Source organism: Polypterus senegalus, chromosome 6 (genome assembly GCF_016835505.1).
Source record: "Polypterus senegalus isolate Bchr_013 chromosome 6, ASM1683550v1, whole genome shotgun sequence".
Lineage (NCBI taxonomy): Eukaryota > Metazoa > Chordata > Cladistia > Polypteriformes > Polypteridae > Polypterus > Polypterus senegalus.
Genome location: NC_053159.1, coordinates 99,237,935 through 99,249,965, shown reverse-complemented (window position 1 = coordinate 99,249,965; position 12,031 = coordinate 99,237,935). Strand labels below are relative to the sequence as shown.

The 12,031-nt window shown below is 38.2% G+C and overlaps 1 protein-coding gene across 1 annotated transcript in view; it reads left to right on the top strand.

The window, feature by feature from the left end:
• The first annotated feature begins 18 nt into the window (after window positions 1-18).
• Window positions 19-12,031, top strand: part of tmem248 (transmembrane protein 248) — a 54,794-nt gene continuing 42,781 nt past the window's right edge. The window contains exon 1 of the mRNA XM_039756640.1: window positions 19-275. Within this exon, the coding sequence (XP_039612574.1) occupies window positions 273-275 (3 nt within the window). The 5' untranslated portion in view covers window positions 19-272. The remainder of the gene's footprint in view (window positions 276-12,031) is intronic.

The window sequence follows — 12,031 nt, the reverse complement described above, 5'->3', positions numbered from 1 at the left end:
AGTGTAGAAAGGAACATAGCTAGTGTTGGGACTGGCGCTCCCATGAAGACATTAGAGGAGTAGGAGGAGGCGCTAAAGGTGTAAACAGGAGCATTGGGGCAGCCGTGGACTTTAGAGTAAGAGTTAAAAGCTCGCCACATAAACAGGGATCCCAACCTGGCGGCATGGGCGAAGAATGGGCCATAAAACGTGGTGAACCCTGAGTGTTTCCTTTCTTGCCCGCACCGCCAGGATTCTTGACTCGGTAGCTGCGGCGGATACTAGTGGATAACATGGTGAGTAAATTACAGGGAGAAATCAAAAAGCAATAAAACGGAAATATTTATGAATGTAATCTGTCTGAGTGCTTCTCTGGACTTGTTTACATTCTGTTAAGTTGCTGATGCCGCATTTACTCAATGATTGGTAAAAGGTCTGCAGATTAGTGACGTGACGTAGCTGAAGGGGAATTCAACACCCTTCTCTTTAAGACTCCTGTGTAGATGATTTTGCTTGGAATCCCCGTTACTTTATTTGTTGCCGTTAAATGTTATGGCGACATTCTTGCATAACACCGTTTAATGTCTGCACCCAGTTGACACTGTTAATGTCATTCAAGCTGTTGGAATCGATCACGTCATGGTGAAAAGGCTCCAGTCCCATAACCAGACCCGGAAAAGTAACCGGATGCTACGGCGTGTTTGCTGAAATACGCGATCTGGTGTGAGACGATTACTTGTATAGTGAACCGCCAACAGAAAATGCCATATAAAGAGTAGTATTGGTTTGCCTGATAGTCCGCAGTAGCCCACTGATTTATTCTGATTGTTTAAATTGTCTTTCGGGAGCAGAAGTAAACTGGGAACTTCCTTGATTATCAACCTGGTTACTTTATTTCCTGTAGCCTATTTACCTTTGAATATGAGGTGCGTAATGTGCACAGCATTCCAAAAGAATATACCCTAAACCAAAGCTACTAACGTCTTACCAAAAACGAGCAGGATACCCCTTTATTTGATTTAATGTTAAACGTATTGTTTGACGTTCGCGAAAATGACCTTAATTATATAGTAATAATGGTAAAAACCCTTAAATTTATCATTTCAATTTCTACTAAATATTTCTGTGATGTCAAGTGGCAGGAAGCTGTACTTAATATCATTTATTGTTGCCATTTTGGTATTGCTTCATCAAAGTATAGTTTGATGAGTTTTACCGATGGGAGTATACATGTAACAGCAAACCTACCTTCAAGTTTTAGTTTTAACTGTAAAAAGCAATAACGTCGTTTTTGGTGGGAACAGTCAGTTATTTGGTTATGGTGCTCTGTATCAAGTACACTGACTGCTTTATAAGAAATTAGTTTTTATTTTATAGTAGCTGTGTTTGAAATGGTAGATAATTTCTAGTTTACAAGTAAATGAATAGCATCCTGTAGTATTTGTCAAATAGTCTTGTTGTTATATTGCACTTGTTTTATAATGCACTGTAACAATGTGCATTATATAACAAAACACCAAGCAGGATGTGATAATTATAAGGATTAAAAGATAAGATTTATTTATTTACATTTTTGTATTATGTAATTCACATTGACATTCACAAATATAATTACAATAAAAAAATAGCATTTGTTAAACTCAGAACAGCATGTAATGTCTAAACCCATATTTATACATTACTAATTTTCTATATAATCAGGTTCTTAAAGTTCATATTCATGGTATTTAATATGTAATAAAGCATAGTTTACACATTAAAGTCAAGTTATGGTAATGAGAGAGGGGAAAGTCCTTGGATCTTGAACAAAATGAGACTAGTAGTAGTAGTAGTAGTAGTTGGTAAAACGCAATTCAAATTCCATTAGGTTTCGGCCACCTTCCTACTTAGCTAATATTCCAGGGTCATTCATTTATTTATTGAATACGACAAAATATTGGCACTGGATATTTCCTAAGGTTATGCCAGTGTCTCCTGACTACTCTGTGGTCTTTTTCCAAGGCCTGGATGGATAACTTGGCACCAACAACAAGTACTACCAAAGAATACACAGAAGTAAAAAAACTTTGACCCCCAAAGGTCATGCAAAAAGACAGTTTCCCCTGGGGGATTAATATAGTGGACCCAATACCAAAAAAATGAATAGTGGGGTAGTTCTGCAAGAAAAAGTTGGTTACATTTTAGTTTTGGGTAAAAATATTTTCCCATGGGGATTTTATCCATGCCTCGCAGTTAGGAGGCCTGGGTTCGCTTCCCGGGTCCTCCCTGCGTGGAGTTTGCATGTTCTCCCTGTGTGGGTTTCCTCTGGGTGCTCCAGTTTCCTCCCACAGTCCAAAAACATGCAGATTAGGTGCATTGACAATCCTAAATTGTCCCTGGTGGGCGTGTGTGTGCCCTTCGGTGGCTGGCACCCTGCCCGGGATCTGTTCCTGCCTTGCACCCTGTGTTGGCAGGGATTGGCTCCAGCAGAACACCGTGACCCTGTGTTAGGATATAGTGGGTTGGACAATGACTGACTGGCATTTTAACTATTAGCAGGTGCTGTATTTAAGAATATTGTGATGGAAGGTAAAACTGTATGAACAACTCATACCAGCTGAGTAAAAACAGAAGAGAATTATTTGTTGATCATATAACTGATGTCAGTGCTGCAAGGATTGGCTCCAACCCATCTTAAGCCTGAACTGAATTAAGCAAGTTTGAGAACTTTGTTACCTTAAAATCAACATAATTGACATTACTAATAAATAGGTAAGACCAATCTTTATACCTATGCTAGTGGTGAGAGTTTTATCGTGTCATCAGGTGCACCTAACACAAAAGGTACCAACTAACGTCTCTCTTAATAGGTGACTTTAACTCTTTCATGTCCTCAAAAATTTGGAGGTGAACACACAGCTTTTCAGATGAGGATTTTATTCATGCCTTGCAGTTAGGAGGCCTGGGTTCGCTTCCCGGGTCCTACCTGCGTGGAGTTTGCATGTTCTCCCTGTGTATGCGTGGGTTTCCTCTGGGTGCTCCGGTTTCCTCTCACAGTCCAAAGAAATGCAGGTTAGGTGCATTGGCGATTCTAAATTGTACCTAGTGTGAGCTTGGTGTGTACGTGTTCCCTGCGGTGTGCTGGCGCCCTGCCCGGGGTTTGCTTTTTATTGCCTTGCGCACTCTGTTGCCTGGGATTGGCTCCAGCAGGCCCCCATGACCCTGTAGTTAGGGTATAGCGGGTTAGATGATGGATGGATGGATTTTATCCAGTGACTGTATTACACTGAATTATACCCTGGCACCACAAGGTTCCCCTGCTATTGCTCATAGATCTTACTGAGAATCATTGTCATATCTTAAGAGCCATTGTTGTGTAGCTTTACCACCTAGTTCATAAGTATCCATTTTAGGATCATGGATGGCTACTGTTCTTTCTCAGCAACATTGAATGTAGGAACCAACTCTGATGTATAATAATTGTTACATTATTTTGAACTAACTGTAAGCTTGATTTAAAAAAAAAAAAAATCTTGCCAATCAGGTTAATTGTTAACACCAAATTGGCCCTTCATGAGTGTGTGCAAACTGTAATGAACTGGCTTTTCATCTGTTGTTCGTTTGCCTTGTGCTTTAGTCTTCAGCATATCAACCTTGCAATGAAAAGAAACATAAGTGAACAGATGGATAGATTGTTTAAATATTGGTTTCTTGAAGTCTTCCTTGATAAAATTTCACAATGCTCAGAATTAATTTTTTGCACCTTTCTATCTGTATGCCACAAGTCTGTTTAACTGGTTCAGCTTCAAGCTTTGTTGTTTCTTTGCTTATAGCTACACATTTCATACGGCACGGGGCTTCTCCTTAGCTTTCCTGCCATTAAAAAGATGCTTTTATCTTTCACATCTTATATGCAACGTTGGAAATGTACCTGAATGTGAGAAAATTCACTGTCAAAAATTTATTGCATATTGCAGAAATAAGAGCAAAATTGCAAACATATGAGGTAGCACAAAGGCTGCATATGCTGTCATTTCTAAAGAGAGAAAAAAAACACAAGAAATAAGTGCACAATAAGCTTGTATGGAAATAATTTGCTACACAGTATTTCTTAGCAGGTACTCTGAATGCACGTAGCAAAACCCATAGGCTGATCCAAATTTCATTCCTTCTTTAATTTTTCAAACACACTTAAATGGATATCACTTTTGCTTCTTGAACCCTTTCTGCCTCTCCTATTTGTTTTATGTAACCTTTGGTCATTCTCCTATTGGCCTTGTGAGTTTCTGTGGTTTTTCTGGTTGTCTCCTCCTTCCCAAAAGATGTGCAGATTATATTGACTGGTGACTTTAAACATGCTTGATTAAGCTGTGCAAGGAAGCATACCTGGCTACGGATTGTTGCATCAAATACATTTGATTCCTTTTTTGTGTTTAATGCTTGTGGTGAGAATAAACTCCCAGTCTATGTTGTTCCTGTATAGGGTAAAATGTTTTCTATAGTTTGTTTATAAGCACACAAAAATATCAAAGACTGAAAATTACTTGTAAAATTGAATAACTTTTTATTAACATTAGATGTTCTACATTTATTTGTTTTCAGTTACTAGCTTCCATTCTTTTAAGTATTAAAACATTTGAAATTTCTGTCAAGTTTTGTTCAATTGTTTTCTACTATTAGGTGGTCAACATACCTTTCTTGCACATCCCTCCTGAAATATTATCTTTGAGGGCCAAACATAGAGAGTCATTGCAATACTGTGAATGCCTCTTCCTGAGTTCTATTATCACTGAAGTAAAATTTATGAAACTGCTTTCTCTAGGCAATAATTAGTTTGAACAGTTAATAAAAAAAAATTTTCAGTGTCCTGTGCTATGATTTATTTAAAATGTCCATCAGCGATTTGTCATGTAATATTTGGTGGATTTACACAGAAAAAGAGATGGGTTGAAATAGAACGTGTTTTGTGCTTGATGTTAATTTATGATTTTGACAGATTTACTTCTACCAAAAATATTGATTTAGAACAAAGGTACAAAATTACATTACTATCTGTAATTCCATATTTCACTTTGTTACATACTCGCACCTTCTTGTTTTTGGGATGTGCACAGATATAGTAAACATTTTCAAAAGTATATGGTGCAGAGAAGATGTAGATTACCTGTATCTGATTAATTCCCACAGCCTACGTCATTGAACCCACTTCTTGCACGATCCCTTTGTTTCAAACTGTCTGTAGATGTAAAAATTCAATCGGTGAAAAAGGAAAAAAAAAGATATCGTAATTACAGTTTGATATAGGTCACAAATGTCATCTAAAATTCTAGGAATAATATCAATTTAGTAACTTGTACAGTTTTTAAATATAGTGGTGTAAATTGCACACCCTTCTTTCTATTTGCTAAAGAGGATAATAATACGGAGAGGTTTTTTTTTTTGTTTGTTTGTTTGGAGGATGATGCAGTGTTTAAATATTTTGAGAAGAGAATGCAAAAATATGCTTGAAGTGTGTCACTAATTAATAAGTGCAAATCACAAAATTGCAAACTTTGAAGTACTCATGCACAGATTTTTTGTCAAAGCAGATTAATGTTGTTCAGGGTATTGAGAGCGGAACCCTTTCCTTTCTTCAGCAGGTGCAAGGCAGGACCCAGGCCTTACAAAAGGTTCTAGTTCATTGCAAGGCATAATCACTCATACCCAATCAGTTTAAAAGTACTCATTTACCTAGCAGGTATGTGTTTAAGATGTGAATGAATGGTACATTGTAGTACCTAAAGAAAAATACACACAGTCACAGGGAAAATGACAAGCCCTACAGAGGTAGCAGTCATAATTTCAATCTAGAAATGGTCATTTCAAATGAATATGGTTAGTAGAATGTTGTGTTATATTGCATGTGCTATGCTGAGTATACTTTGTCCATGTGCACAGGAAAGTCCAAGGAATTGCCTTGACTGATTCCAGGGTTGCAGTATAAGCTATGTGATGATATTGAAAAAGTTAAATCTTTATGTGTTATGATAGAAGTAATTAGAATCATGAAGGAAATGAGTAGGGTGAATAAAGCTGTTACTCTTTAAACTAAACTCTTCAAGTTTTATAGGGGATAGGTAAGGCTTATTTGTACAAAAACTGGAAATTGTTTCTTCACATGGAGGCCTGTGGATAGGTGGAATAAGTTATTATGTATTGTTGTAAATAGTTTGATGACATGAGTATCTTTTTGATTTTGACTTCACAATGCTTACAAAAGTGGAATTGGCATTGACCAACTAAGCTGTACTGACTAGCCTGTTCCTGTCAAATTCGTTTTTTGTGTTATTGTGCAATATGAGCCATTTACTGTAATCCCACACCTTTACACTGCTGCTGTAAGGCAGTATTTATTTTTTTTTTACTTTATAGACAGATCCATGGAGATGTTGGATGTTTAAAAGAACCATTTTAGTTGTTCAGGTCACATTCTTTTCCTTGGTTTTTCTCTGTGCTTTAATTTTGTTCTGACCATTAAACCTATTTTGAGACAAAACCAAAAATAACTTAATAGAATCTGTTTTAAAAGACAGAACACTATAATCCTTATATATAATTTGATATTATCTGTATGTATAGTGTTCGCGTCAATACCTCGACTCAATACAAGTTAGAACCATGGAATGGGACTCTGCCTCTGTAGTTAGAACATAACGCGGCAAACGCGGACGCAGTATTGTATGATTGGCTAAGAATGTTCGATTGCTTCAGTGACACTGCTGGACGGTTGAGTATTGTAAGTTGGTGTTGGTTCGAGGAGATAACAGTAAATTCGATTGCCTTTTGGAACGTTGGTTTGGTGGGGCGTACTTTCCAGGACTAACATCTTCGATTGACTTAAACCCTTCGACAGCTCCGGAACTAAGTAATTTAGAATGTATCGCCATTTGCTTGGTACTTCTAAATCTATCTTTGGGCAGTTTGGTTTTGGCATCTGTCCTCCTGACATCTATTGGCAAACTGATTAATGATGGCTGGGTATTAACAAAGGCTAATATTTAAATAATGACCGATCTCAGATCTAAAATGACCGTGCCAACATAATTATTACTCCAACTCTGATTAGAGTCATAAAATACGGTTTGTTTTGAAAATTTGTTTGCCGTAAAAAATCAAATGAGGTGCGCCGAACAGCTGAGTTCACGTCTCGCAGCCCCGTTTAAACAGTAAGTTCTTCATTACATCAGCCGAAAAGGTCTATGTTAAGCACAAATCAGTGCCATGATAACAAAATCATTTCAAGGACTTAAAAAAAAAAAAAAACAAAATTCTTTGCAGAGAAAGTATGGATTTCACAAACGTAGAATTTGTATCCCGATTCGATCTGGCTCCCAGTCGCTACTTTATATATAAACACAAGGACAGTAGGAATAGGAAAAAAGTTTGTATGTGGCCAGCAGAGACAGACAAGAGCAAAAAAATGTATAATATAGAATCTGCTCTTATAGATTAGTGATAGCTTTTCTTGTTCTTCTAGACCAGTAGAGAGGTAACATATTGGTATTACAGGTCTTTTCCATATCTCAAGGATGAGTGAGATCTTGAGATTATTTTTTTTTAATGGTCTCAGGTTATTTATGTGATTGTGCAAATATATAATGATCGGTAACCTTCCTAGCCTTTACTCATAGTTTTCAATGAAAGAGAGTAGTGTACGTGTACACTGTAAGGAAGTATCTCGCTTCCCTCTTTTACTATTTGGATTAATAAATCTAGTAATGGCTGCAAACTTTTAACTTGCGCAGTTATTAGCAATCCTTATTGCACAGTTAAGTTTTTAATATAAGAAGACATTGTACAGTGATACATTTTAGTGATCTTGACATAGACAAATAGGTAGTAGTACACAGCTTTCAGTATTATGTCTGATATTTTGTGCACTAAAGTTTAGATCTTTGATCTGATATCTATTGAATACATGGATATAACTTGCAATGCAATTTTGTAGTTGTAAATTTTCAAATACGTTTTTAAAATTTTTATTTCCTCTTGGTTATCAGACAAATTAAATTTTCTGATATATCCATTAGGTATTTCAGTAAGCTCTTAATACATTACATTGGTCAGGAAAAGATTTTTACATATCTTAAACATTTAAAAAATAATCCAATGTTGATCTTTAGACAGCAGAACCTGTAAGGAGAAAACCTCATCTGTTGATTTTAATTTCCATTATGGCGTTTGGGAAAAAAAATGTATGTGGTCAGCTGGAAGGTGTTTTTTATATATATATATTTATATATATATATATACCGGTATATATAATGCCTTATATTGTATGTATTTATTTATTAAGGATTAGTCCAATATTAGTATTAGAACAAGTATTAGTCCAATAACAGCCAGAAACAAGGTCTTGTCATGTGCTGATGACTTCAAGGTTCTCTTTAGTTATCAAATGTTGTGAAGCAAGCTAGTAAAAAAATTAGATAGATACTTTATTAGTCCCAAGGGGAAATTCACATACTCCAGCAGCAGCATGCTGATTTAAAAAAAAAAAACAATATTAAAGAGTGATAAAAATGAAGGTATAACAGACAATAACTTTGTATAATGTTAATGTTCACCCACCTGGGTGGAATTTAACAGTCTCATAGTGTGGGGGAGGAACAGTCTCCTCAGTCTGTCAGTGGAGTAGGACAGTGACAGCAGTCTGTCGCTGAAGCTGCTCCTCTGTCTGGAGATGATACTGTTCAGTGGATGCAGTGGATTCTCCGTTATTGACAGGAGCCTGCTCAGTGCCCATCGCTCTGCCCTGGATGTCAAACTGTCCAGCTTCGTGCCTACAATAAAGCCTGCCTTCCTCACCAGTTTGTCCAGGCCTGAGGTGTCCCTCTCCTTTATGCTGCCTCTCCAGCACACCACCACGTAGAAGAGAGCGCTCGCCACTACCATCTGATAGAACATCTGCAGCATCTTATTGCAGATGTTGAAGAACGCCAGCCTTCTAAGAAAGTATAGTCGGCTCTATCCTCTCTTGCACAGAGCATCAGTATTGGCAGTCCAGTCCAATTTATCATTCAGCTGCACCCCAGATATTTATAGCTCTGCACCCTCTGCACACAGTCACTTCTGATGATCACAGGGTCCATGAGGGGTCTGGTCCTCCAAAAATCCACCTCCAGCTCCTTGATTTTGCTGGTGTTCAGCATTTAACAAAGTCCTTGGTTAGGTTCCTATACTCCTCCTCCTCCTGCCCACTCCTGATGCAGCCTAGTATAGTAATGTCATCAGTGAATTTTTGTATGTGGTAGGACTCTGAGTTGTATTGGAAGTCCGATGTATATAGGCTGAACAGGACCGGAGAAAATACAGTCCCCTGCGGCGCTCCTGTGTTGCTGACCACAATGTCAGACCTGCAGTTCCCGAGACGCACATACTGAGGGCCGTCTGTAAGATAGTCCACGATCCATGCCACCAGGTATGAATCTACTCCCATCTCTGTCATCTTGTCCCTATGGAGCAAAGGTTGGATGGTGTTGAAGGTGCTAGAGAAGTCCAGAAACATAATTCTTACAGCACCACTGCCTCTGTCCAAGTGGGAGAGGGATCAGTGTAGCATATAGATGATGGCATTCTTTGCTCACCTTCTGCTGGTATGCGAACTGCAGAGGTTTGAGGGCGTGGCGGACCTGTGGCCTCAGGTGGTGAAGCAGCAGCCGCTCCATGGTCTTCATCACATGTGACATCAGAGCGACCGGGGACTAGGGTGATGCAAGATGTTTTCCAAAGCCTCGGGACTCTCTCCTGTTTCAGGCTCAGGTTGAATATACGCTGTAAAGGACTCCCAGCTCCAACGCACAGGCCTTCAGTAGTCATGTCGATACTCCATCTGGACCCACTGCTTTGCTGGCACGAAATCTCCTCGGCTCTCTGCTTACCTGGGCTGCTGTAATTGTGAGTGGGGATGTCTCTCCTATGCTGGTATCAGCAGAAGGATGGGTAGAGGGTGCAGTACTCCGAGGTGAGAGTGGGTTAGGGTGGTCAAACCTGTTAAAGCAGTTGATTTGGTTTGCTCTCTCCACGTCTCTCTCGATGGTGGCACCCCGTTTTGAGCTGCAGCCAGTGATGATCTTCATCCCATTCCATCCCATACTTCCTTCATGCTGTTATTCTGCTACTTCTGCTCCAGCTTTCTCCTGTACTGCTCCTTCGCCACCCTGAGCTGGACTGGGAGTTCCTTCTGCTTCCTTCTGAGAATGACAGTGTTGCTACTTTGATACCAATGAGAATAACTAAACCAAAAATGGAAAAAAAAAATGTAGTTAATGGAAAATGTATGAAATAGTTTTTTGAATAGAAATCTGATGTTAATCTGTGTTACGATGTATAGGGAACTTAAAGGGCAACTAATATGTCAATCTGTAGTTTCTTTCCTTTATTATTTAATCATGCCGCATGCCATGTATTTGGTATGTATTGTTTTTGTTGTGCACTTTTTATGCCTCTTTTTAATAATCTTACAATTTACAATGGAATTTATTTTTGTTTAGCTTAAAATAATACAAGGAGTACTGCAGTGGGCATCAACAGGCCCTGTTTTTTGAAAGCCCCCCAGCCTTGACTCTCTAAAAAGACAAGAAAAAAACTCCCATTTTCTCCCCTATAAGGAAGGGCTTTTTGGGAAGAACTCTTGGAAAAGGCAATTCAGAGAAAGACCCCTTTCCAGGTAGATTGGACGTGAAGTGGGTGTCAAAAATGGGGTAAATACAATACACAGAATGGAACACAAGTAATCTTCAGTACAATACAATAGTTGTAGTACAAGAACAGAGCAAAATGCAAGAGTAGATTATATCACATAACAGGTTTCCGGTTTGTTCAGAGTCCTGAAGACTTTGGCCATCAAGCTGCCTCCCCACTACTGGCCATTCAACAGCTTTGTCAGTGCTGGGCTGGCTGATCTGATTAAAGGACCCTTCTACCCCTTCTATCAGAGGTGGCTTTTCCTTAGGCAGGCAAACAACTTGGCTTTAGCACAGTGGCACCAGGTGCCACATGTGAGTACCGAGTAGAGAAACCGGTAAGTTTCAGATAAGTAAGCTGGACCATGGCCATTTAATGCTTTATATGTTAAAAGTAGGCTTTTCAAATCTGCCCTAAACTTGACTGGGAGCCAGTGTAAGGATTTAAGAACCAGAGAGATATGTTTGTATTTTTTCGTTCTTGTAATTATATTTGCAGCAGCATTTTGGATTAACTGGAAGCTTTATAAAGTACAATTTGAACATCCAGTGAACACTACATTAAAGTAGTCAATCCCACTAGAAATAAATGCAAGAATTAATTTCTGAGTATCCCTCGTATTTAGAAAATTCCCTAATTTCCCAACATTTTTAAGATGGAAGAAACATGTTTTGGACAATTTTATAATGTGCGCCTTAAATGACATGTTACAGTCAAAGATAATGCCTAGATTGTGGGCTAATTCAGTACAACTAATGGTGATTCCAGCTGAGTTAAATGGTGACAAAAATTGTTGCGATCAGCATCATTCCCTCCAAAAATGAACATCTGTTTTATTGGAGATGTCTGTGTTTAAAGACTAGTAGTTCTCCTCTATCCACTCCTTTGATTCACTAATACAGGTAAAATTCCGTTACAACGAAAATATTTTGTTGTAATAAAAATTTAGTATTAATGAGATTCTGTATTTGTTGCTATAGTGGTTTCTTTAACTTGTGTCCAGGCATTTGCAATCATTTCAATAGCTTCTTTTGCGTTAATTTTAATCTTCTCCTGTCTACAAGTTATGCTGACGAGAATTTATCTCTGCATTTCCTTGCGATAATACACTTTCAGGGTGCAAATGATGCCCAAATCCAAGAGCTGAAGCACTACTGTTATTCAGCAATGACTTTATATATTCTGACGATGACTTTATATAATCGGGCTTTGACTTTACATATTTGGGAGTAACTTTATATATTCTGCCGCTGACTTTACATATTCGGGAATGACTTTATATATTCCGAAAATCATTGTAATTGCTTGTTTGGCACCCCATAGGCACTGTATAATAGATATATAAAAA